Below are 27,928 nucleotides of genomic sequence, written 5' to 3' on the forward strand. Positions count from 1 at the left end.
GCTCTCATAGAAATATTGAAGAGGTGCAGGTGGTTTTCTTTACCCTTCTGGACAATTGATTTTTCACAGTGTTTGGGATATGATAGATTGCTACACTTAAACCGAATACGCAATAACAAAGGGACAAGGCCTTAGTGACAAGGCCTTGGCTTGTACTGTCGGTACATTTAAATTTTTATCAGGAACTCAGATTAGAACATGACTCGATTTTCTATTTATACGCAAAGACCATTTTGTTTCTAATTCTGTCTGGCGGGAGACAATGCAACCACTGATGAAAACTCTGGAAACGAACCAAAAAAATGGACTTCCTAAGTAATTTACGAGACATGAGTTATTTCTAACAGGTTCGTGAGGGTAGGCTGTTCTAAGTTGTTAAAGGGGTTTCCGTGAGCTTGAAAAGCAAAAGAGAATATGAGAAAATTCTTAGGGGAAAACTGCGAAAAAGGTTAACCCGTGTCCACACTTCAGTCAAAACAAATGCATATTTTACGGATGGAAACAAGATTCTTTGGGCAAAGATTCACCCGTGGGGGAATATCAAGGCTACTCAGTTCTCTTATCAAGACATACACTAAAGGCATGTCGTTTCGGGAGCTCCGTATTTGACCTGTGTTTTTATAAGAGTTCTCAGAGGTTTACAGTATTGTTGCTATGACAAATGTATCTCAAGTAAACACTTCCTTGTTTGGCCTTGAAATGGTTTTGTGCTGTAAAACGAAGATTTCAGCTCAAGGTCCGATGGAGAAGTAAGCACGAAGCGATATTATTGAGCATATTTGAACTGGGATCATAAATCATGTGACAGTCAACGTGTATTGTTTTGAAGAGAGGCTGCCAACACAAAGCAAATGGCTCTTGTGCTTTTAAGCTGATACCAGTTTTGGCAATGGTGATCTGGATGTTCTCCACTTCACCGTTATACAGTACTGGGTCTTGATAATATGGATTGCCTATTCTTTGCTGTTTTTCTAATTTTTCAGGTAAGCCCTCCTTAAATTATTCTTATTATCATCAACACCACCTCTGTTGAAGTTCTCATCATCACGTTTGTTGTTTTCACCCAAATCACGAGCATTATACTGCAACCCCAGACTCCCCATCAATTCCACCATGATCAAAACCGTCCCCGCCACCACCCCTTACATCACCATCTATTTTCATTACAGCCATCCTAGTATCAATGGCATCACCACATCCACCCTCGTATCCACCGTCATCCCCATCAACACCACCCCCATCTTCACCATCACAACTGTTGTCGTCCTTTAACCAGCACAACCACCTTAATCATTTCTCTTAACGTTATGCATTGCATTGTTGTATATAAAATAGCTTGCAAAGGGAGCGATGTGCAAAGAACAACCATTCGACTGCAATCACTATGTTTTTCCAGCTGGTGTAGCTGGTTTGGTAATCGGTAATAATTTATTATTTGAAAATGATTTGTAATCTGTCTGTCTTGTGTGACAACTTTAAAAAAATTCGGTTTGGGTCATCATTTTTGTGGTGTTGATATTTTCTTTTGAATAAAGCAACAAAATTGCCCATAGTCCAATGACCGGGGGACTTCTAAGTTTAACAAAAATACTATCAACTGAAAAATGATATTTGCATGCAGCTAATAGGAGTAACCTTGCCAGTCTTTTTCGCAGCTTCGTTGACAGCTTCGGACATGCGGGGGGGGGCTCATAATACCACTAAGGGGAGCACGTCACAAGAGCAGTAGATACAGATTCAATGCTTATGGTTTTTGCTAATGGGGGAAAGCTGCTCTTCGAGGGGGATTCCGCCCCCACCCTTAGCGACGGACCAGCGTTTGTTTTCTCTCAATATTACAACTCCAAAACATGACACCCTAACATTCTCCCTTTGCATTTTCTTTTTTGGCATGTGGGCTCCATTCTCTGATGTCGTTACAACAGAACTTTGATTTATTTCTTTGAAAAGGATTTCCAAAAAAAATTTTCTGGTTGTGACATAACCGTCAAGTAGCACATAAAGTGAATCATGCTATTTGAAGACCCTTGGTGAATTACATAGAGCAGCTTACAAGGACAAACACTGACATTTTTGGAGATATTTGCACATTTGCAAAACTATGGCAATGGTCTTATCGCCTGTTCGCTAAATTGTCAAGGCTGAGAATTCTACAATTCTATCCCTAACGAAACCCAGGTTGATACCCACTAATGTCTCTCAGGGCTATATATTTTATACTAGACGAACCTTAGGATTTTGACGATACACACTTTCACATCACGATACGCCTATATAGGAACAGAGTAAAAACAGCGTACGTGAGAACAAAAAAAATAATTTAGCTCATTACAGTTTAACGCCACAACAGGAAAGACAGTGCCATAATGCCTAGGGCGCAGTGTACAAGTCTCCAAAGTTGTTTATAAAAATGATGTTATTTGAGTCATTAGTTTTTAATTAAGAAATTACGAAAGTGGCCGTCCGCTGCTGACGGATTTGGCTTGACCCAGGGATTTTTATCATACAGTTCCCGAGCACGGACTTTAAGCACAGAAATTAATCCTTTTTATAAAATTCTGAATTAAGACAAGTCTCCATTATAGATATCATTACTTCACCGAAGGAATTTACGGTAAAAGCACCTTATTTTGCATACCGTCATTTGAGTCAAAATTTGAAAGATAAGTCCCAAAGTTTCTCTTTTCAAGGTAATCCGTTTTCGTGTTAAACTGTCAACGATAACAGCCAGGCGCGATCTAGGAGTTAAGGATCAATTACTGAGAGCAAAAGCATAATTACAACCACCCGTAGAGCCTCAATAAAGACATTTCGCCGCAAAAAAATTGTTTTTTATTCGTGGCATGTAACGCAGATGCCTCTCCAGAGATACGTTATGCTATACGTTATTGCGTTTTGCTTAGGTACCATTTCGCGATAGATACCTAGTGCAACGTTGGAGTTCAAATTCCAGAGATGGAGTAATCCGTATCTTTCGGAGTATATGACTCCACTGAGACCGGTTGCTTCAGTTTGAAGTAGATTCATAAATTTATCACCATAGTTTCTGTAGTGTTGAAATTTATACCTTGATGTATTTTCCATTCAGGCATTTGTCCTCGTGAGATCCAGCGCCACCGTGGAGTTCAAGTTCCAGCGTTGGAGTAACCCAGATCACTCGGGGTTGGCCGGCGACTGCTGTGATCCCGGATGGAACTGTGGATCTTGCGACAACTATTTCATCGTCTGTCTTGACGATCTTCCCGGGTGAGTATATTTTCTGATTTGTTGAGTCTTACATATGCAGGCCAATATCTTGAGGGTAAATAAATAAACATGTTCTTACTTTTGCGAGACACGATTATGCAGAAAACAGAGTGATCTTAGATTAGATGACGGGTCAATAACTAGTAAAAAGGAATGACTAATGAAATGAAAACTAATGACGTCGAAAGCGTATGAGGGCCACTTGCAAAAATATTTTCGAGATACTGGGTCGTATGAATAAAAAGTAGCATTTGATTTTACTACCATTTTTGAAGCATTTACTCGTGTTTGTATGAATAATAATGAAGCAAATGCTTTTACTTTAGTGTAATTGCTAAACACTAAAGATATTTCCTTTTTACTCTTTAAGCTTGTGCTTGACAATAAGCAGTTGCTATATTTTGTCTGAATAAAAATACGTTCTACAGAATTGGAGTATTTACTGGACATTTTTCAAGACTGGGTCAGGGCAAGCTTGAAAACGAGGAGCATTTACTAATGTCCAATCTGGCAGCGTTCGTGCATGTCATTCGAAAGGAAAAGCTGTATACCTTTAGGAGGGAATCTCAAGAAACCAGATGCAAGCAATTGTACCGATTTGAGAGTGGCAGAGCAATTTTCTTCATCAAGGTTTTTGCGATCCAAATTACTGGCATCGTGCTTATCTGCCATGCTGAGGTCTCAAAATACAGCACCGTGCTGCACTGTGTGTGTCTGTATGTGCAGACAGTGGAAGCCCAATTGTGCAAAACCGTTCGGCTGTGAAGTCAGCCACAAGCATAAAGCATTTGCTAATATTTGCTAAACAGTAAAAGAAACATTTTATGCATACAAATTCAAGCAATTGCTTATTCTTAATGCTTTTACTTCTCAGTAAATGCTTTTGCTGTTTGCTTGAACTTCATAGCATTTGCTAGTTTTTATTCATACGACCCATTGTCTCGCCGCGGCGAGTTACTATCTCGCTGCAGCTAATTAAATCGTTGAATGTGTATCTCGCCGCGGCGAGTTATAAGATCTTGCCGCGACCTCAAATTGATATCCCGCCGCGCCGCAACGAATATTTCAAAAGTTTCAAAGTCCTATTCGGTGCAGTGTTTTCAAATTGCAATTGAAACGAAAGGGGATGTTACATTTCATCGAAGCAAACATTTCATCCATGCAAACACAGAAGAAAACAAAAGAAATCGCTTTTGGGGTATGAATTTCCATATCCGCAAGTATAGACTACTTTGATTCCCAGGTAGGCTACCTGTTGAAAGGATTACGGTGCCTTTTCATTTTTATCTTAAATAATCCTATTTACATGAGCACCCTGAGGGGGGCCCTGAAAAGAACGGGAAAAAACAACAACAAAGAAATGAAAATTAAAAAAATGAAATAGAACTTATTTATTTGCTTGAGAAAAAAAAAGAAAATCGAAGCTCTTCCAGCAGGTAAATGTTATTGTTTTAACTAGACGGTCCCCCCCAAAAAAAGTCTGGCGACGCCCACGCATATATTTTGAGCCAAAGCGTGTTGCCATTTCGGACCAAACCTCCATGCTGATATCATTCTAAGATTGAAATCTGCTATGAATTAGGAGATTTCTTTAGGCAAAAATAAAAATGAAGTGAAATTGAAGGGAAAACTACCATACACTTTTCCATCAACTGGGTTGAAATCCCCGGCCTCCTTGACCTCACATCTATGCGTTCATTTGTCACAAACCACCCACACTGTGCATGCAGGGTGCTGGGAAGGGCAAAAACGTAACATATTTCTGTCGAGAACTTATTGGATGGAGTCTATATTATTTAACATCTGAACACGGGTCCACACTTCTGGCTTGGTGCGCATGACAAGTGTGCGCTTATATTATATTTGGTTTAAGTGTCCAAAGCTGTGAGGTATTTCATGCGTTGTGTTTTAAAGCACTGTTTTGAATCTCCCACTTTAAGTACAATAAATTAATAAATTTTGACCAATGAAAGTTCAAACTTTAATAATAACTGTCAAGTCCGCTTGCTTGTGTTTGGCATTAGGAAAATGTAGGAAGGATTTAAAACAGTTTTCCCCTTATCTGAATGTGGAAATTCACATCACAAAATAACACGGCCAGAGAGTTACTCGCCGTGGCAAGGTAGTAACTCGCCGCGGCGAGATAGTAACTCGAACAAAAATTTTTGCCAGTGGCCCTTATACGCTTCCGTAGCTTGGTATACGTTGCCTTCAATGATTATAGCAATAATTGTTCGTTTGGGGATTGATTTTAGGAATGTATAGAACAAGTATACAACCACCAAAAATTTTGCAGAGGTAGAATTGCCTTAAAATTATTTTAGCCAGTGTAAGTGAAACCAAAAACATTGTTGAAAACTGTTAATTTTGGACAGAAACTATTGAGAATCAATGTTGTTTTACGTACCTGTACAGCAATGTTTAGTAGGAAATGCATTTTACAGCTAAAATCATAGCATAGGTCAACGTTAAACGATACAACAACGTCGCCATGTATTAATGAAGGATAATCTATGCTTGAATCAGTTTATGTCAATGCAAATGCAGATCTGGTGATTTCAATGACTGTGGAATCAAATCAACAAGGACTGATGTAGTATTTGATGACAACGATGAGTTTGATTTTCCATCAACGATACCCAACAATATTGCGAATCCCCAGACAATAAGGGTCGCTAGCTGGGAGGTAGGAACAACTTGACTTCAAAAATTTCCCCCACAGTGACACTGACGAACTCGAGTGGCTTTTTGAATACTGTCATTCTTTTTTGTGAGAGTGTAAATGAATCGAAATATTTAATGTTTGAGCCAGCAATTTAAACCTGGTGCTTCCAGAACTGGCTTCTGATCTAAAAACCGCTGAAGGGTGTTGATTTTAGTATTTATTTGCAATAAAATAAGTAATGGAGAGGGAATTTGTTTAATACTATGTTTCACTATAAAGTTAATTTCGGACTTGCAACGGAATACTGTGGCTGTTACTTACAGTGACTGCTACCTAGACCATTCGAGGAAGTACTGGAGAAGTGGATGACAGAAACTGGTCTAAGTCGTTAAAATACTGCCCATGTTAATTGCTGATTTCTCTTCAAACAGTAAACCTGTAAGTCAACTCACCCAAGCATGCATACACACTAGTTTCCTGAAAAGAGCGGTTTTGCCGACTCCAAATATTGAATTAACCTACACGTACATCCCCATCCAGTACTGCACTGGTTATGAGTTACCCTCCCTCTTTAGCTATATGAGTCTAGGTGTTTTGAAAAATTCATTCAGGGAGGAATGCGAGTCAAGCTCCAAGTCTGGGATAAAGACAGCAACAGCGACAGTAAAATCGAAGAAACCTTCGAGGATATCGCCCAAAACTCCTCCGCTGCACAGTCTAGTGCCCAATGGGTGACATACACAATGGGAACACACTCACAGTAAGTGTGAAATAGCTTTTATGTGTTGTCCTCACGTCGGCGTATATTAATTAACAATGTATACTCACTGCTTGACGGGTGGGACTCGAACCCACGACCACCTGCTTACTGCTGCAGACGTCTTAACCACTCGACCACCGATATTGCCGGGGTCGGTTGGCCGTCCAAGTCAGATGTAGCAGAGGTACCGCGAAGCCATTCAAAATGAACTTTGCGTTGGAGAGATGTTAATTTTTAGTATGGGTTTTGCAAAACCCATTGACTCGGAAATAATTTTTGAAAATCAGCTTTCAGTGCTTCCGTGTTTTACCTCCCGGTTGTTGCGAGTTTCGCGAACATTTTTGGAAGCTGCCATGCTACTGCGGGAATCCTACCTAAGCGCCTACGAAATGCACAGACAAGACAGCTCAAGGTACGTACGTACTGCACTCAACATGGTGACGAGTCTGCAGGCCCAAAGGCAATGACTGTAAAGGGTAGCAAGAACCACTGTAGGAGTTTTCCTTCGCATCATGCCGAAAGCAGCCGAATCGTCCAGAAAGGTTCGGGACTTCGGGCTTAACACCGTCAGAAAGATTGAACGCTTTATAAACGTAGATGCTTTAGAAATTTGGATGTTTCTGAATTCGAATGCTTTCCGTGCTTTCTCAATTGAAATGCGATTTCGGGTAAAATGCGTGCGCAGAATGACAGCTATACGTTGGGAAAGGTGTTCCAACTTTAAATATATAAAAATACATTCAATTTTTTAAAAACGCGTTCGATTTTGAAAAAAGGTATTCCGTTTTGCAAAAGCATGTTCCAATCTTTTGACCCGAATGCTGCTTCGTAAAGTGCGAACATACCACGACCCTAACAAGGATAGGCACCTATTCTTTGTCACACACCTGACCACGTGAATTCAATTTGGGTGTTTTCTCACGGCTCGAAACAAAGTACTGGGGCTTTCAATACCTAAAGTTAGTTTCAATCTCTCATTCTACTTTACAGTTTCTTTTTCCAAGTGAGGGTGTACTGCAACGCTAACTACTATACTTCAGACTGCAGTGAGTATTGCGTCCCTACGGATGACCAGAACGGCCATTATACCTGCGACACGATCACAGGGGCTAAGATATGTCTCGATGGCTGGGAAGGTATCTGGTTTCTACAACGTGTTTCGATATTTTGTTTTAAAAGCATAAATATTTGGAGGAAATGCGTTTCTTATCTGTTGTTCCAGGACTTATGTCTGTGTCTAACGAATTTATTTATTTATATATTCATTCATTCATTATTTATTCATTTATTAATTATTCATTTAAGTAATTGGCTGCCTTTGGGACGTTTTCTTTCTGAGGATTATGAAAAACTCCAATTCGCTCTCTCTCGGGATCCAAACGTGAATGCGCCATTCGCATTAACCGGTAAAAATGTAACTATCATTGCTTTCGTAATTGTCCAGCTGTAAGCGTTTCTGTTTGTGCTGGAAAAATCAAACCCGAAAATTTAGTACAATTTTGTTGAAATTGAGAACTTTATGCTAAAATTGCATAAATTCAAAGCTCGAGAGTTTAGCAATAATGTCTTTAAGGCTACTTTAAGGCTTTAATCGCCAAACTCGAAAACCGAATCACTGGTTCCCAGAGCTGCTTTCAGTTATACGCTCATTGAGCGCAACACATCTTGCAAAATATCTTTGTTTTCTTCCACCAGGCGTTTTGTGTAATCAAGTCATTGAGGTTCTTACGTCAACCACAGCACTAGCTCCAAACAGCACAGTGCTGAGGACAATGAACACGTGGGCACCCACAGCGTTAGCACTAAAGAGCACAGTGCTGGGGACACGGAGCACGCAGGCAGCATTTGTTGTTACTACTCAGATAAGCCTCACAGAGAATTTTGTAAGCTTTACTTTTTTTCTCTTTTTGAACTTAAATAGGTGATTATCCCTATTTCTTTATGCACTTCATTACATGAAAGCGTTGTAAACAGTAAATAAACTACAACGAATCTAAAGGCATTGACAAAAATCATCATTGAATTAAAAGTCACAAATAATTAATTTTCCATTATTTGTCACCTTTACAGTCTAGCGGAGTCGGTCACTTCGCCTATTTGCCACTTCACCCACGCACCGACTCACACAATATTTCGCTTGGTAAATATTACATGCCCTGATTTCAGAGGCAGGTAGGCCTGTGATCAACAGCAAATCTCCGCATTCTTGAACAGGTTTATTTCGTGCAAAAGAAGTTTGGAAAGCATGATTCTGTCACAGTGATACGAAGTTTCGCAGCAGCGTGCACTAAGGCCTCATAAAAAGGGGGAAACTGGGTGCTAGTTCTGTGAACTAGCTCCCTGAGATATTTTTGAAGTTTCTGATTATTTTATGTCAGGTTGTCAGAATTTGGAATATACAAATGTTGTCGCTGAAGTGCCTCAGGCTTCCAGCCATTTGATTCTGTTCTCGCTATGGGCGAAGCGCCCGCTTTTCGTTTTGCATCGGTTTACATCAAATAAAACCTCAACAGTTTGAAAATCCACTATATCCTGGTATAGCTATTTTTTTTCTTTCCTAGGAGTCAGGGTGGGTTTTGGAGGATTTGGGTAATTGTTTTTATGTGTCATCCTCTCTTTTGAATTTTGCCAAACGCCATGAGCAAAAGTGGCACGCGGGCGGTGTGCCCAAGTGGCCAATGGACGAGGTGGTTAGGGTGAAGTGCTCCATGGGAAAAGTTAAATAGGTGAAGTGACTGTAAATCAGGTATTCTGGGTTAGAAATCCATCCCGATGGTATTGATATACCACAGTATGGCAAACACCAAAATCTACCCACTCAGGATATTTTAGAAATTAACTTTAAGAAATGAAAACCACGATTTGATTGAATCTGCCTACATTCACCTTTGTTACTTGTATCTATAGAGCTGGGTATCCAACCACTGGTATATCTTCCCAGTGTTATTTCTGGTGACAGTTGTAGTAGTGACCGGTGGTCTCATTATCAGATTTAAAAGGAATAAAAAGAGGTAGGTTCAATAAATCTTCGATTTATTTAGATAAGTCCTAAATTGGAGCTCAACTGTTTTGAATTGGTGGTTTCCAAGCTTCGGCGCAAGAGATCAGACATTGTTTTCCAGCAAAGCATGCTTTAACGTCTATACAATTGAAGTAGAAATCAAAGCAGTGTTGTATTCGAGTGCATCCCAAGTCCTTTCAGAAGTCCCTTCACAAGTCCAGTCACAAGTAACAGAGTGAACATTGAAAGCAAAACATTGTCACAGTTCGTTTGAATACCTTATGAATTGGCTGAAGACTGAATGACTTGTGATTGACTTGTGATGGACTTACAGAGACTTAAAGGGACTTGTAATGGACTCTGATACAATACACTGAATCCCGGTTGTGGCTGCACCGAATGGCGTTTGATTCGCCTGACTTTTCGTGGCATTGAAACGCAAACTCAACTATATCATCTTCTTCTTATCCATTCAGAAAAAGGAATGTTATTTGTCAAAGAAGAAGTTCAAAATACCAACAAAGTAATTTGAATTTCATGCGTTTGACTGAGTTCAAAAGCATCGATGCTGACAAGCCGAGGCAAGGGGGGAGCGAGAAACTCCTTGATTTCGTCTCTGGCTAACAGGTGGTCTTCCGTTATCAATGAATGTGCTACAGATTTCGTATTCCCATTCGCGAATGGTGCTCTGGACGTAATACTGGGTCTGCTAATTGCTTCAAAGTATGTACAACTAATGTGGTTGTGGTCGTCCATTATGAATAGCATATGTTGCGTTGAAACATTCAGAATGCTACACTTGTCGCCGTTTTTTCTTTTTTGTAGGATTTTTTCATGTAATTCTGTGGTATTTCGACTTGGCCAAAGCACACGTAAACCTAGACGTGCTGATTTTTTTCAGTTCCGTTGTAGGTCGTGGTGAATCTGACAAAACGCAAATACAAGTCGATGCTGACGATGCGACCTGCCTCCGCTCTGCATACAAGGTTGGCAACCAGGCGGTAACTGACGAACACGATAGTTCAGTGTTCTGCGAGGTTGACTCGGAAGTTCATGCCGTTGCTTATCGGGTTAAAAGTGACGGTGTTCCCGTTTCAGTCGACGCAGTGTACGAGGTGTGCCCTCCGGAGGGCGGGGACGAGCCCGTGTATGAGATGACTTTATGAACAGCAAAACCGCAGTCGTGCTTGTTATTAATAATAGTATACGTCCAGGGCCTTGTTCAAAATTCGCCAAGTTTGGGAAAGGATTTAGTAGCATCTTTCACTTGTCAATTGAAATAAGCGGAGAGTTTGGTATTCGCATTATCACTTGATGTCGAGGATGTAAATAAAATATCAATAGGTTGGTCGAATGAATTTCGCCTAACTGCCGTTTCAAGCGCTCTAAATACTGTTGATGACATGTATACATGTATGTCGGACAAATTTTGTTCCACTTTCTTTTTAATCGAATAGTAACTCTTGTGTCCAAACTGACAAAGTCCAAATGTTTGCCTCATTTATAAACCTTTTATTTTAGTGCTGCTCAAATCAGTGGTTTTATTTTTGTATCTGTGCGTTTATACACGAAATCCTTGTCCTGGTGAACACCACATCAAACCATTCGAAATTTTCGAGACGGTTAAAAAATTTTGATGTAGCGAAGCGTTCAGTCACTGAGATTGCCAGCTTGATCTTCGATTAGGATAGATAGGCCTCAATACACTCATTAGCTGTTTTAGTGCCTAACGAAACTAGTGGAACAAATGCTTGTTCGAATGTTAGTCATTCTTGCCGTAATGACAAACATCAAAAATAATAGATAGGCTACTTATAAAGAGTACTGGCAAATTATTAATATTTCATTGCGTTGATGTCTTCATGTAAATGACCTAAAAGAAAATGCGGGGAAATACACAGCACTTGAACCACTACTTCAGAGAGTGCGTATAAGTGTGGGAAATAAAACTTCGCCAAGCTTTAGTAAACATCTTGGTTTATCATTTAATTATTTACAACACTGAAAAGGTTGTAAACCTGTCAAAGCACATCAATAGTTCCAACAGGATTAATTTGGAACTTTTTTTAATTCTAATTAATTACACGATCCTGCGTCCATTTTTACCCGAATTTCTTTTTTTTTTTGAGATTTGTAGTCTTTATATTAGTGAAAATGTGATAAACATGGAGGGGTGTTCATTTGGGCGTGCCGTTTGGGTTAAGGGTTGCTCGTAATTATGTGTTGGTCTATATTTTTTATTTTCTTTGTTGTGCTCTGTGGGACTTGTTATCTTAACGAGTGGACATTGGCAACTGGTATTAAAGGACGATGTATAGATAGTTTTATCTAATATTTTATACAATTTTTATATGAAATGGATACTACTGCTTTGGTATAAATGTACACTGTATAGAGAACACGTTTACATTTTACCCTAGCGTGCATCCTCTCTTTGTGCTTAAAATGAAAAAATGAAATAGGAACCAACTTTTTGCAAGTCAACTTTTCAATGTGTTATAGCAAACTGACCCTGTTTAGTTACAGAGAACGTTAGCTGTCCTAGTATCGATGTGGTATAGCTCTTTTTGCGACTGCAGTCTGCTGAATGGAACTTAGGTAGTCCTTTTCTCCTTACCTGTGCCTGATCGGTTTGATGAAATTATCACTGTTTGCAGCTCATCCACTGGTCTGCAACTTAAACGGCTGTCGTACCTGACAATATTCTCACTGCAAAGAGTGAGGTGTTTAATTAAGAAACATCCAATTATACTTCATTTTCTGACCTTTCATTCTCGACTTACATTACTTCTTTTGCTTGGTTCGACGATGACTTACTTTTTGAGAAATTTTCATCTGAAGACGTTCGGCCCTTAATGCCTACACTCCATTGCAAAATTGATCCATTTGTAGGACCCTGTTCTGCCCGAGTTTCAAAAGAGAGCTAGCAGCCGAGTTCTGAAATCTTATGTTTCTGTGATTTATTAATAAGACGTGGCGCAGCTTTTACGGGGAAAATAAAATGATAGTGCTAAGTTTGACGCCATGGTTTGGCCTTGCTTCTAACATCGACAAAAAATTAATAGGTTTGAATTTCCATGGAATTATTCCTTATCTTTACCAAGGTTACTTCACATGTAAATAGCTTTACTTCCTGGTTGATTTAAATTTCCATGGTTCTTCAGTTTAATGCATGAGAAATGAAAAATAATGAAATCTAAGTTATCTTTTATTCAAAGTGGAATCTCAACTGCACAAGTTTCAAGGCACAGATCTAAATTTAGACCTTACTTGTGTTAGATCTTCAATGGCTTGACGATATCAGAGTCATACTTGATATGGTACTAAATATCAATGATATGATTTTACGCGGCTCAATAGATGTCACATAGATAGAAAAATTTGCTGATTGGTGACGTATGTTTAACTTACCTCTGAATACGAAGTTGTACCACTGAAAATGTAAGTGTAGTATCATTTTAAAAATTCAACTCGCCTTTTCCGCTTAGTTATTGGAAACTACACTTTGAGAAATGAGAACGATTCGTAGCCAGGTTTCCGCATCGATATAACAATATTCAAACGTACATTCAGGCATGGGACTGAGTCTCAAGGAAGACGTGTCAAAATCAAATAACAGTAAAAATTTTCAAGCGACAATAAAACAAGATATTTCCATTAGGTCTACTTGATACTTTCATTGAAGCTTTTTCCAGAAAGTAGTGAGAAAAACGTAAGTATGAATACTGATATTTAAATGCAACCCCCACTGGTGTGATGGCCTCTCGTGAGCTCCATAACCACCAAGCTAGCCGCTTGGTGTCACTTGGTGCTTCAGAAATATAAATACCATTGTTGTCAGCAGCTTTTACGATACATTGTCTATGTTGACAGAAGTCTTGTGAAACGTCATAAAATTTTAAACTGAAAGATTAAGTGGGAGAGGTTCGTGTATTACAATTCAATGCATGCAATAAAAATATTGCTTTTGTAAACACAAATTCTGTAAGTTGGACATTCAGACCCAGCACTCTTACAACAAAGTTGAGTTGGACTTTCATCATTGATGAATTGGGCAGACTGGATTCGATTCTCTCAGAGCCAAATTGGATTGGAAAATGGCCGCTTTTGTCTTTGTTTTGCTGGTAATCATCGTACAGGTAAGCCTTAAGTTTGTTGTAGTAACTCTATAATATAAATATTCCTTTGGTTTATGAATGCATTGTTCTAGAGAAACTAGCGAGGCCAGGGGTTGCAGGCCATAGAATGCAACAGGTTGAAGAGTTTTCAGCAAGGTCAGACAAAATCAGGACATCAAAACGGATTCAATATCTATTTGCCAAACTTGGACTGTGAAAAAAAGTGACAGAAAGTATTCCAAAATGTACTACTTTTATCTTCATTTAAGCGGCTTCATAGCCTATACTAGTTTGTATTTAAACCTAATTGGGATGGATTTCTCCTCATGCAAACAAATCCCTTGTTTTGTCACAGCACGGAAATTTCATCTTGTTAAAAGAAAATATCCTGTGAGTTTTGTAATTATGGTCATTTTATTTAAGCACAATTGTGAAGTATAGATGGTTAAATTTCAGTGGTGCTCGCCTGTGTTACCGAGCGCCACCGTGGAGTTCAAGTTCCAGCGTTGGAGTAACCCTGATCACTCGGAGTTGGTCGGCGGCTGCTGTGATCCTGGATGGAGCTGTGGATCTTGTGACAACTATTTCATCGTGTGTCTCGACGACGACGTTCCTGGGTGAGTCATTCTTGAATTAGTTTTGTATCCTCATTTTAAAATTACCTCTCCTTCTAGGGCACCAGTGTATACATATAACACTTCACTTTTGCAACAGCATTCCTGCCTCATAAGTGACATATCAAGTTGGGATGGGGGTTCAGAATATTTTGTGGTGGGCATGTGAAAGAGGAAATAAAACAAACCACGCCCCACAACACCCCAGAATTCGGACAGACATGTGTTCCAATTTTCCACTGATTGATGGGCCACGTTGTGTTGACTTTCAACGGTGAGCTGTTGCTAGAGACAGCGGCGCACCCAGGATTTGTCGTTAATGTTCAAGCCCCACCCCAGGATGCGCCACAGGAACTTGAATGTACGATTATTGTTAGAGCTAGTAGTTTTAGATGTAGGTGTATACTGTGTGTTCATTTTTTACTGTGAGTCCAGCAGAAGACCTTGTTATCATTGCTGGACATGTCCTGGAGTTTCAAAGTTTTCTTTGAGATCAATCCGTATGTGTCATTAGGGAAATTAGTCTGGTTCCCCTAACCAAGCTCTGTATATATGACAGGAAGGTCAGACAGCCTACAATCTCACCTGACCGATCCCGCAGGGAGTTATCCTGATAATCCTGAAATTAACGGACACAGAACGGCATTCAGAAGTAAATCGCATTTGTGAACTCCACGAATTTCTAATAACTTTCCTCGTCAACAACGTCAATAACGTGATAGAAAGCTCCTAAAAGGTTCAGAAACCTTCATATTAATGCCTTTGCCCTCTCTTCCAGGACGAACGATTTCAACGATTGCGGGCTAGCATACATTGTGACAGGTGTTGTGTTTGATGACAACGATGAATTTGACTTTCCTTCGACCATTCCGAGCGGCATTCAAAATCCTAAATCGGTGCCCGTTCTCAGTTGGCAGGTGAGATACTGTTCAAAACAGATAATTCTACTTTGCAAAAATCACTTGGTGTTTAATTTCACAGCTTCATTTTTCTTTTCTCTTTCCCACTTTAGGGAAAGATGCGAGTTAAACTTCGTGTTTGGGATGAGGACAGTAACGCTGACGATCTAATCGAAGAAGCTTTCACAAATATCGTTCAGAGCTCCTCCGCTTCACAGTCTGGTGCCCAGTGGCAGACCTACACGATGGGAACACACTCGGAGTACGTATACATGCCAAACCTCAGTGTAAGGTTTTCAACGATTACCTTAAAAGACCATGCTCCTTTCTACCCGAGTTTCCTCTAGTCATCATTATTTTGGATAAATAGAAAAAAAAACTCATAATCTAGAGCAAGTGGGACCTAAGGAAAGGAAATTGTGCTGTTAGCACTTCAATTGTCCCAACCAAAGTGGTTCATCAGATTGGTGTTTATCTCTGATTTCCACGGTGTATCCAAAGGAGAATACTTCTATCAACCCCCTTTTCAATTCATGTCAGTTTAATAATTGCGGGCTATCCCTTGCATATCGAATTTCATTAACCCTCCTTGCTCCAGGGTGCGGACGGGCAAACGGGGATATAGTGGCTTGCCCAAGACCACAAAATAATGAATTCAACCCCGACCCTGTTACAGAGGGACGCAAACTCTGACAGCCATATGGCCACAACGCCGCAATGTTTTATTAGTACGCTGTGTATAATCTACGGTCTTCTTCAAACTTCTTTCACTGTTTTCCGGTAGTTTCACTTTCCGAGTGAGGGTGTACTGCAACCCTAACTACTACACTTCAGACTGCAGCGTATATTGTGTCCCTACGGATAACCATAATGGACATTATACCTGCGATCAGACGACAGGGGCAAAAATATGCAACGATGGTTGGGAAGGTACTTGTTCGTATCAGTTTTTGATTGTAGTCACCACGGTGAGAGATTACCCGATTACCGTTTCTTTTGTGTGATTGAAATGTCCACTCTAATATTGGACCTTTTGGGGCTGATTTCTTGATAGTGTATTAAAACATGAAGATTAATTAAACAGCCTCGATTCTTGATTATCAGTAGGTAAGTTCAGTACTATTGTATCCTTACTTCTTCGTGTGACTCGTCGTTCTGGGTAATTTCAGGAATTGACTGCAATGAGGACATAGACGAATGTCAGACTGGTCCCTGCCTACATGGAGCTACCTGCCACAACGGGATGAATCAGTTTTCGTGTTTCTGCACGGACGGCTGGACAGGTGAGTTGAGAGATGCCAGACCTTGGGCACGAGGAAAATGAGCTGACTTAATAGGCCCTGTTCTAACGATGCTCTGACCAAATACAATTAAGATTTCGCCACCAAAACGTCAATCAGTACTTACGCACCCAACCAACGTAGGGACGCGCGTGTCTAGAGCCCACGCATCGTTGAATTGCAAGGGTGATGGTGTGTACATGCGTATCGGATTGGCTGGAATACCCGGTAAAAATTGCATTTCATGTTTGGTGCAAAGAGAGTGGAGTTTGGAATCAAATTGGGTGGTCCGTCAGTAGCTTGTTCAGTAGAATGGCTGTTACGTCAAACTCATACAAGGGCGTGAGCTGGGAAGTGGCATGTTCGATCTTCAGAGTCGGTCAAACGAATGGATTGTGCCTGTCTTTTAAACAAATATTTACAATGAACGGCCATCATTTGATTTCTCTAAAAAAATGGAAAGGCGACTGTCCTGAATGTGATTTTGATAGAAATTATGTAATATGACGTCCACTAGGGCCTACAACAAAATCACATCCGAGCCAGAAATTACAGTATTATATGTCGTCAATGTCCAATATCACATTCTGTGTTAGTGCCTTGCCAAAATTACATCCAGTCTCTGGCCATTTACCAAAATCATTATCCTGGCTGTGATTTGTGGCTCAGATATGATGTTACACGTTGCCTGCTAAAATCAGATTCTATCTCCAATATAACATCCACCCATATCGTCTTTCCGTTTTGGTAAATTACATCCAGACCGTTCACAGTGTTAATGGGAAGGCCTCAGTCAATGGAATATTTCAGTTGTATCCAAATGAAGCTCTTTAAATTTTCTCTTCATGAAGGTAATCGTTGTGAAATTGATGTGGATCAGTGTGAGACCAACCCCTGCCACAACAATGGCACGTGCTACGACTTCCCTGGTTTCTTCAACTGTTCCTGTGACCGCAACTTCTCATACCTTAGCGATTTGTGTGATATAGACTATTGCGCTGATCGGCCTTGCCTGAACGGCTCAACCTGTCTCGTCCACCACAGCAACTTCTCCTGTGTTTGTGCGCCTGGATTTGAAGGGTCTTTGTGCGACGTGGACATTGACGAGTGTGCAGACGAGCCTTGCCAAAATGGCGGCAACTGCACTCAGGGCTTAGGTTGGTTCAACTGCACGTGTCCACTCGGCTATGAAGGAGAGCTCTGCGAGACAAATATCGACGAGTGCCAGTCTACTCCGTGTTCCAATAGCGCAACTTGTGAAGACCTTGTTAACGCTTTCCAATGTTACTGTCCCGTCGGATTTGAGGGAACACTTTGCTTGGACGAAATAGATGAGTGCTCACCAAACCCTTGTCAGAACAACGCCACGTGCATTGACCACGTGGGGTATTTTGAATGCAGTTGTTCAGTTGGCTTTTATGGAGATGTGTGTCAGGTAAATTTTTTAAACGAAGTTGGCCTGACTGAAACAGCTAAAAAGCTGCACAAACATGTTAATGGTGATATTTTTAAGCATTTGACGCTGCTCAAAATGTCAACATTGCTTCTATTACAGGTTGACATCGATTACTGCATCAACCAAACCTGCACGAATAACGGCACGTGCGTAGACCGACTGGATGGGTTTCACTGTCTTTGTGAAACGGGGTACGAAGGTGTTTTGTGTGACGTTGAAACAGACGAATGTGCCAATGATCCATGCCTGCACAACGGAACGTGCCACGACCTTATCGGACACTACAGGTTGGTTTTTGCTACAAAACAACGATTGCAATTTTGCCACTAAGGTTTAGAGAACATTTTTCTACGTAGGATTATTTATGCGTGTTTCTTACCACAAGGTGTACATGCGGAGATGGATACGAAGGTGTGGATTGCGAGAAAGAAATTGACGAGTGTCAGAGTTCTCCGTGTAAAAACGGCTCAACATGTATCGATGGGCTCGCTGGTTTTGACTGTCAGTGTGCTGCTGGCTTCGAAGGCACCTTGTGTGACGTTGAAACAAACGAATGTCAGAGCTTCCCCTGCTATGATAACGAAACATGTATCGATATTCTCGATGGTTTTAGGTGAGTTTCTTTCTAAAAAGCATTATTTTTCAAGTTTTCCTCTTTATCTGTGTTTATCTTGATCCAATTTTTCGAAGTATGTTGATAGAAAAATCTGAAGAATATAGAAAAGATTTTATAATATCCGGATATCTTTCCGGTTTGTGGAATAAAGGTTGAGTGATTTTCCTTTCAGGTTTTGGGATCCAGCCATTATTGTTATTAACTCAAAAAGAAAAGAATTTTACAACTTCAGTGTTTTGTATTTGTTGCATCAAACGAAATGAATTCCATTGTTTACCGCCAAATGGTTCTTCGTTTCTTTTGCAGGTGCGTGGATGGAGTAGATATGTGCGAGAATCACTTTTGCCAAAACAACGCCACTTGTCACGACAACGACAGAGGGCCCGGATACAGTTGCAAGTGTCCGCCTGGGTACGACGGGCTCCTGTGCGAGACGGAGAAGGACGAGTGCGGAAGCTCTCCTTGCCTGTACGGCACGTGTCGAGATCATGTGGACGCCTTCTCCTGCGACTGTGCCCCTGGCTACGAGGGAATTCGGTGCGAGAATGATACGGATGAATGCGCCAGCGCGCCCTGTGTGCATGGCAAGTGTGTCGACTTTGTTAACGGCTTTGAGTGCATCTGCGCGGTAAGAAGTAGAAGTAGTAATAGTAGTAGTTTCTTCTTCAAGAATTTCACGAAACTGATATTTGGAAATAACTCAAAAAGGGGAAATTTTTGTTTGGTAAAAATCCGTCACAAATTGAAGTGTTTTATATAAGGGACATACGGTTGAAATTTCAACCCAGGAAAGTGAATTTGGTTTAAATTGGAGTGATTTGAAATTTTTTGCATGTTGTGTGGGAGTTTTGTACACGAGAACAAAGGAAATGCCCCACAAGTATAGCTGTGTAAGGATGGGTGTGTGTGAGTTTGTTTCTGCATTCAATAGGGGACCCTGAACAATAGAGGACAATAAGGTCCCCCATTGACAGAGGTTCCCCGATTGACAACTGTGTACAAAACATATGGGTGGTCTTGTAAAAAAAGTTAAAGTACAAACAAAAGAGGAACAATAGGGGGTCCCCAGTTGCAGGCAAATACACACTTACGTGTGTATGTGTTGTACTGGGGTTTCCATGTTTTCCAAGGAAGCAGTATTTCTGACAACCGGGGACAAGTCTATTGCCACCATCGTTCATACCTAGTTCCTACCAGAGATATCTGGGCATACACTCCCAGGGCTGTAAACGACTCAGTCAAACGTTTTTGTAACAACTGCAGCAGTCCTGGGAGACGTCTTAAAGGGGTCATTTTGGTAGAGGTGGATAATGGACCTTGAGCTGGACCAAGAGAGGGCGCAAGTTTACTGCGCTTCGCTGGCTCATTAACGACTATGAAGTACAAACGTTGCAGTTGCATCAGTACCAACAAAATGAACACGCCCAACCACAAGTGCTCTTTTCAACCGATGAGGGGGTGCTTCTGCTGAGAGCGAATAAATCTGTTGATCGGATTTCAAATGGCACCAAGGCCTGTCACAGGAGGGTATGAATAAGTGGATGAGGTCTCTCGTTCTAAACAGAAGAACGCCCTGCGTCCCTCTCTTTTTCCTGTTTTCTGCGTAATAACAGCTGGAGTGTACAAACGGTCGCTGTGAGGACGGCGTTTGCCTTTGCACTAATGGCTTCGAAGGGGAGGACTGCAGCGTCGAGACGGACTACTGTAAGAGCTCTCCCTGCTCCAAGGGAACATGTGTCCCGTTATTTAACAGTTTTAGGTCAGTATAGTATATAATACCCATCCGGATCTCAGTGCATTATGTATGAGAACGAGCCAATTGCTGAAGCAATAAAACGGTCGAATGATACATAATGGGAATAAGTTCGACAAGCAGCACATCTGAAAAACATGTTCATGTTGCTAGTTGTTTTGCTCTATCTTTTTCTTTGCCTCTCTTCACTCTACGGTTCTAGTTCCATAAGGAGCATGGTCAACATGCGGTGTTTCTGCGCTAGATTTAATAGGAAAGTTAACTTCTTTACAAAGTTTTGTATTTGCAATTACAACTAAATGTATGCGAAACAACATCCCGCAAGTTGAGCCCAATACAACAATGAAGGGAACAAACAAGCGACCAAGAAGAATAAATTAATAAACAGCTCAAACATTCGAACAGTAACGAACTCTAAAGGCACGGTACTTGAGCCAAGTTTTTCTGTATGTGAAATAACTCTAGCTTGTAAACAAATCCCGTTCATGTTTCGTATTTATTGTTCGATTAGATGCGAGTGTGATCCCTTCCACGAGGGAGAATACTGCAAGCAACTGATCGAGAATCCGTGTTCCCAATCACCATGTAACAAGAACAGCCAGTGTTCGCTGTCTGCAGACGAGCCTGATGGGTACCAGTGTATCTGTAACGACGACTTCTACGGAGATAAATGTGATATAGGTATGCGATATGACATGTAGGCTTATAGTAGGAAAGTGCAGAAGCTAGCGCTTACACTTGAGAGTACTGACTCTCGAAAGTAACTTACGGCAGTCGGTTGAAAGATATTTTCAGGAAGTGGTTAAAGTTTCACCTGAACACATTTAGCAGTTTTTTCTGTTTAGTCTTAAAGGCTCAATTGAATGTTTTGACCCGTGGCGGATGCAGCGTGGGGGGGGATTAGGAACATGCTACCAATTGACTTTAGAAACGGTACGAAGATCTTCCATCGAAGGAGGAGGATTCCTCCTTTTGCGCATGCATGAAAAACGACTTGGACAGCTGATCTGAGCACCCATCACTGTTGATAAACCGGGCTATTACAGAACGAAAAATTCCATGGTGTCAGATGTGCTGGTAATATATTAACCCTCCTTTTGCTGCAACAGTCACAGACAGTCAAAAATTCCTTCCACTTCCCCTGTACAGTACATAGACACATCATATGTCACTTGACTGATTTTGACTGATATGAGACAACTGTGTTGAGAATGCGTCTTTGCATCTGAATTAAGTAAAAAGCGTTTTGACAGGAAAACGTCTACTTCAAGGCGTTAACATTGAAAGTCGCTTATTGGCTTGGCACATATAATACATAATATGATGATATATTACTCTCATGTTTCGGCCAAAGTAGTCTCTTTCATTAAGGGAAGTGGATACTTGACATGACGAACATGTTTGTAAGATGTTATTTGATTGCTTTCTTTCCAGCGTTGAAAGAGTACGGTTGCAGTATTTTCATAGTGGGGAAGCTAACAGACCTTGCAAATTTCAAGAGTCATATGGCCAGCTTCTTGAAGTTGCTGCTGTCTTCGACGGCTGCGCGAAAAGTCCAGAACTTGACAGTCGAAGTTGTTAGAACTGAAGACTACATCAAGTCTAATACCGGGTAACACCGACATTGAATGAAGGAACATGTTTGTGTCAGTTCTTATACAGGTTTTAACATTTTTCAGTGAGCTGGAAAGTTTGCTTTACGCACCCAGAAAGCATAATTGACACTAATTCTTGTATAAAACTCATTTTGTTGGATCAAGTCCCACTTGTTTTACCAAAAAGAAAACAAACGAGACAACAAACTTCACATATTTAGCGATGAGGAAGGATTGAAGTAAGACCCAATTCCAAGTAATTAGTTGACAAAACTAATGCAACATCTGGATCTTGTGTCCTGCACGGTTAAGTCTAGGTTTTTGGTTTGGTTTCAAAAGCATGAGAGCAAGCTACCAAAAGACTTACAGCCCTCGCTTTTGAAGAGTGTTTCGGATTTGGATTTCACTCCCAATCATACCCGAAATCCAGAACATATAGAGAGAGTAGCACTAACTTCAGACTTTGAAACCAAAAAGGCTGTCACTTTTATGTGCAATACAGCAGCATCTATTGCTTGCTGATTGTCCATGTGCACTGACGCATAATCTATCATTTTGGTTCGAACAAGTGAGACACTTATGTCGCAACTCCCTCTAAACAGCTCTGTTAAAATCCATCTTTCGACATTTCAAATCTTCCGTTATGCCCTCTTTCGTCTGTTCATTCAACACCGCAGCTGGGCAGAGTATACATTCTTTATAGAGCGGTTTGACGACGGGAAAGCCTGTTGATACCAGTTTTCAGTACCAAATAACTTCTTCTGTTGATACCGCAGGGAACCGCTTACCCGCGTCACCTACGTGGTTTGGTCAACCTCTACAGCAGTGCAGCCCCTCCCTAAGGCGGAGGTGGAGAAGGCGGTGAACGAGGCTTCTCTCTCCGAGGTGAAGGAACAGCTTGGCTACGATGTCTTTCGTGGAAAGGCCGAGCCGAAGCCCCCATTGTCAGATAACCAGGTGAGATGATGGAATTCAAGAGGACTTCCAGTTGTCCTTAAATTCTTTTTTTTTCCCTTGTGCTGCTTTGGATGTGATTCGCACTACAATTCCAAATGAGGACAAGTTGTCCTAGTGTGTAATTATATGTTTTCAATATACACAAAAACACGTCGTACTCTGTACCCAATCAATCAACATTTAACTTCACATCGGTATCCCCAGTAACTTGACGATAACGATACGTACTCACGTACATATACTTGTAAAGTACAACACTTTTTACATAGATGAAGTACATAAAAGCACTGAAATGTGAGTATTGAATGAATAAAGAAAGTAAAGAGCCGTTTTCAACGTTCAATTTTATTGTAAGATCTGGTACAGTATATTTTATAATGACTAGTCTTGCTAACCATAAGATTTGATAATGATATTCTGAATTTCTTGGTAAATGAAATAACAGTAGTTTTTCTAATCCTGTATTAAGCTTATTCCAGTATGTAACACCACTTGAATGAAATGTTTCTAAAAACAAAACCTCTAATTTGTGTTACAAATATTGCTACAATGCAATATGATTGACTGAGGGGATTATTTAGAAATTGACTCCATTTCTTTCACAAAACAGCATGTCAAATTACTCTATAGGCCTGCTATCGAGTTCGACAGTATCTTCAGAGAAGCCTTTAATTCTGAAGTAATCAGTGTCTAATTTTCCCTCAGTGAGTTTTACCATTCGTTTCCTTGTGTCATTGCTCTTTTCTCCGTGAATCGAAAATTATTCTTCGAAACCACTTTTGAACTGAATAAATCATCTATTGGTCATTTTCCAACTAGAACTGGGCAGCCTCTCACTGGTACGTCTTTCTCATCATCACCCTGGTAGTGGTGCTCGCTGTGGCGACGGCTGTTGCTCTCAGAATCAAGCATACGAGACGGTAAAGAGATTTATACTTTCCATAAATTCCTCAGAAAAACCCATTCAGTGTCGCGGATTTGAGAACGCTGCACAGATTCCTCTTTTTTAATTGTTATGAACGAATCTTTTCTTCACGACACTTCCTATTTTCTTCTAGTCCGTAATGGGATCTTGCACCAGTTTTCCGGGAGAGGACGAAAATTGTTTTGGAGGCAAAAAAGTCTTTTATGTAACCTTTTACTGTTGATGTGTTTGGAAATATTTTAGGCCTTATTTACATGCCTTAAAATGAAGGAAAGGATACAGCCCAGAATTGCCTCTACCTCGTTATTTTCAAAACGTAAAGAAAATCTCCCTGGGCCATATCCCCTGTCCCCCCTCCCCCATTTAGCGTTTCAACTGACCAAACCCTTTTTGTGTCCGCTGTGGAACAATGCAGAAAACACAACTGCATACTCTTAATGTTTCTGTCTCGTGGTTTTTTTTTTCAGCATCCTTCAGGTGAGCCGACCATCAGGGGCATTGGAGTTGCAGGAAGATCTGGAGGATGACGGACTCTACAATGTCTTGGCAGAGATGGATGTGAACACGAAGAGGCAGATCGCTGATGGCGCCGCCCCGGCTGCGTCCTGCGCAGTTTCAGTGCCTGTGAAGGACGGCCCCGGCGAATATGCCGAGACGGCTGTTGACCATATCTATTACGAGACTCCGTATGGCATAAAGCCACTTGAAAAATAGATCAATCCCCTCCTTCCGCTTCCATCCCGACACGAGTCCGCCAACAGAGGGCGACAAACCTCTGAATGTATTGTTGCATCCGATGTTCTTTCATTACCTTTTAATCCATGAAAACAAACATTTAGTTTTATTTCAAAAGTCTAATTATTTTTGACGCTCAGTTTCGTTTGAAGGCCGATTCATACTTGGCACAAAAGCGAGCAGGAACTATCGCGTTGCGAATTCGTAAAAGTCTAACACATTTATCTCGTGAGAGAAATTTTGGTGCAAATATTCAAGATGTCAACTTCACTTTGTTTTCGCTTTCGCCTGAAGTTGGAATCGGTCTTAACGCGAAAACAATTCACCCTCATATTACCTGTTCATTTATTATGCATGCAGTTTCCAGACAAATATTTTAAACAAATTAAAACCAAATTATAATACTTCCAAATAGGTACATGTTAACGTGGCAACTGTGCCTGTGCTATTTCACAAATTCCGTGCTTTAAAGCGCATACATAACTGAAATCTGCATTCTAATTAAAACACAGCCTTTTTAACATTACAGTCTCCTGATTTTAAGAATCATAAGATATTACGATAAAGTCAAAGCAAAACAAATCGTCGAAAGGACTTAGAAACGATACAATTTGCCCCAAAAGTTTAATTTGAAGTGTTGACTGATAACTAGAAAACTTTGAGGAGCAACATGTATGTTGGATTAAGTGCATGTGCAAGTTACGAAAACAGAGACTCAGTGCCAAGTAATAGTTTTCAAACCAAAGAGTGAGATTCAAGAATAATCTTCGTTTCATTAGCACTTATGGGATTCGTAACGCTGCTACTTATAAACAGTGTTAATTTTTGCAGCATAATCCACAGATTTACTGCGAAAATTGTGTGTAGCAGTTTGTTGAGACTTTTCTAACGATTCCTGCCCTCAGAGGGTGAGTACATGTCTAAATACTAGACATATTGAGACTATTTGATGGACAGTTTTCAAGCACATGAACATTAGGAACTGAACATGTAATGTGTAGTTTCTAAATGTTTCTTAAAAGTGACAGCAACTTGAAGATAAGGCTTAAATGCTAACTGTGGGCTGATTTCTTGCTTTTACACATAAAAACTTCGCAGATAAATGCATACAGTGCGAAAGCGTGCCCTTTTTCCTTTACCATCAAAAGTTTATAAAAGTGCCAGATAAAATAATGCATCACTTGCAGTATTCTGGCGTTTACTTCGACTTAATCACAATATTAGATTCCTCCACTTGGGTTACCATTACACGGAGACGATTGATGCAGGCATGAGGAAAACGTCTGCAGTTTGCAAGTGAAGATATAACTGAGTTCAAGGTATTGTACTGTTTGATTTTATTCAGGTCAACAGAGCAAAGGAGTGCTGTTAGTCTCAACCATTACATCAGTTGTGTTTTATAATATTTAATTGAAGTACGTTAACCAGCTCTGGAGCATGGTGTTAATAGCTGAATAGAAAAATCAATGATGAACCCCCATGACAATCGTACATCACAAATTAATTGACCATCAAATGTTTTCCCATCATCCGTTAAAACTTTCCTTTCTTGAAGGCTTGTTTTAACGTTATTTTTTCCATGTGCAGAAGGCTTCTATGAAAACATCGTGTGCAATCACGTGGTTAACCTCAAGTTTACAAACGTTTCTCGGCTTTATACCCGGCTTCATTGATTTGTCCTTCGAAGAAGAACTGAAAAAACAACCGTCAGTAGGCCTAATGGGAGCAGTGACCACCCTGCCCCCCGTTTTTTTCCTGACAAAAGAAGATACAATACATATAAACCTCTACATCCTAACACAATGAGCTCTGTATCCGAAATTTCAGTCCCGTGTAGACAACGGGGGGTGCTTGAAATCGTTAGCTATTTTATGGGTGAATTCTGGTCTGAGCCCCCCCCCCGACAAATCCCAGGTGCACCACTGAAAAGGGGCAGTTCTGTGTGTGGTAGTGCGCACCTCGGCACTGTAATCACTTCCGAGGAAGCCACCAATCCATTTCCCTTTAATAATTCCCAACACCTACCCACGCAAAAGAGAGCGAAATCCTAAATTGAACACAAAATATGTATTCTAAGTCGCAGGTTATCAGGCTTCAGTGCCCACTGAAAAAGTGTTTGCACCCCAGCGCCCCCAAAAGTCACCCCAATAATGCCACTAGTTGACAATAATGTGCTAAAGGCTGGATTCGGGGGGGGGCAAAAAACTTGGATCTTTTTTATGAAACCTTTCATTGCCGTAAGTGGTGAGGCTACGTTTAAGGGCTTTTTACACGCTTTTGAAAGGAAGGGGAGTGAAATAGACCCCCCCCCCCAAAAAAAATAGTGGCCTTTCTCTACTAATTTTCCCAAAAATAAACAATGGGCTCTTTAGGGTTTCAGTCCTTAACTGATGCTGTGGGTTTGCCAGGAATATTTTTCCAGGGTTTTCCTCCCGCCTCTAAAGTTGAACATTTCTTCAATGTCTTTCCCCCTCTGCTGGGGCCGTTGGAGAGAGCAGTATGTAATTGACAAGGCTTTACACTGGTTGTACAAGGAAATAATTAACGGCTACTGACTGCTTCGATGTGGGCTATAATGTTTAAACAAGCGAGGTACTCACAGTGCCCGCTCGCAGGTCACTGTATAAATCAATTTGTTGAGCCCAGAAATTCGTTTCAAACAGTTGAAAGAGAATAAATGAAAGCAACATCTGAGTGAATATGCAATAATGTTCGAATAAAACAGCACATTCAACTCATAGCTCTGTCTACCTGTAGGGTGTAAATGTAGAAGTTACCCCCCCCAAAAAAAAAAGCCTCCACATGACATACGTTTGAAGGGAGACATTCGCTGTTGGGTTTCCCTAACTCATTGCCCTATAATTTATGGAGGCATAGCAAAACTCAATTTGGCGTAGAGGCCCGTTTCAGACGTCGTGCTTCTGCCGTGTCGAACTAAATTGAACTTGGCGCGGCAATAGCGCTGCATAAGCACGGGGGTGGTTTCAAACGTCAACTTAATTTAAACTATCTAGTCGAGCTTAAATGCATCCAATATGGCGGACCAACACGGCAGAAAGCGTGACTTTTCTCTCTTACATAAGATTCGAGCTGCTAGAAGACAAAGAATTTTGCTGCAGCAGACACTTCTCAATCAGGTACTGGTTTCCCGCAGAAGAGCCCTTATATCGTGTGCAGTTTGCTGACATTGCCGTGAGAGAACGTGGCAGTGCCTCAATCCTGCCGACGCCTCAATAGAAACATAACCAGATGGTTTGATTTCATTAAGGAGTCGTACTCCAACAGGAGGTTCAAGAAAACCTTTCGTG

At 40.7% G+C, this 27,928-nt stretch overlaps 1 protein-coding gene across 1 annotated transcript; it reads left to right on the top strand.

Moving 5' to 3' along the window:
- The first annotated feature begins 782 nt into the window (after positions 1-782).
- On the top strand, positions 783-27,360 carry LOC110990187 (uncharacterized). The gene is made up of 23 exons (XM_087139993.1): positions 783-983; positions 3,089-3,246; positions 5,794-5,932; positions 6,523-6,671; positions 7,662-7,717; positions 8,367-8,554; positions 9,579-9,682; positions 13,751-13,811; positions 14,232-14,407; positions 15,183-15,321; positions 15,417-15,565; positions 16,088-16,233; positions 16,473-16,586; positions 17,435-18,018; positions 18,139-18,326; positions 18,425-18,652; positions 18,962-19,283; positions 20,269-20,414; positions 20,920-21,089; positions 21,843-22,020; positions 22,780-22,960; positions 23,780-23,880; positions 24,353-27,360. Exons 1-23 carry the CDS (start codon positions 945-947, stop codon positions 24,597-24,599), a joined length of 3,963 nt encoding a protein of 1,320 aa, XP_086996119.1. The 5' UTR covers positions 783-944; the 3' UTR covers positions 24,600-27,360.
- The last annotated feature ends 568 nt before the right edge of the window (positions 27,361-27,928 follow it).

The sequence above is a fragment of the Acanthaster planci genome, linkage group LG08 (genome assembly GCF_054643075.1).
Source record: "Acanthaster planci isolate LZ-2023a linkage group LG08, COTS_SCS, whole genome shotgun sequence".
NCBI classification, from domain to species: Eukaryota; Metazoa; Echinodermata; class Asteroidea; order Valvatida; family Acanthasteridae; genus Acanthaster; species Acanthaster planci.

What these genes read in the sequence shown, in the direction of transcription:
- LOC110990187 (XM_087139993.1), top strand. Translation starts at nt 945, where the DNA reads ATGGATTGCCTATTCTTTGCTGTTTTTCTAATTTTTCAG. An exon ending in CTGTTTTTCTAATTTTTCAG is followed by an intron (nt 984 to 3,088) that starts GTAAGCCCTCCT and finishes TTTTCCATTCAG; the next exon opens with GCATTTGTCCTCGTGAGATC. An exon ending in GATATTCTCGATGGTTTTAG is followed by an intron (nt 18,653 to 18,961) that starts GTGAGTTTCTTT and finishes TTTCTTTTGCAG; the next exon opens with GTGCGTGGATGGAGTAGATA.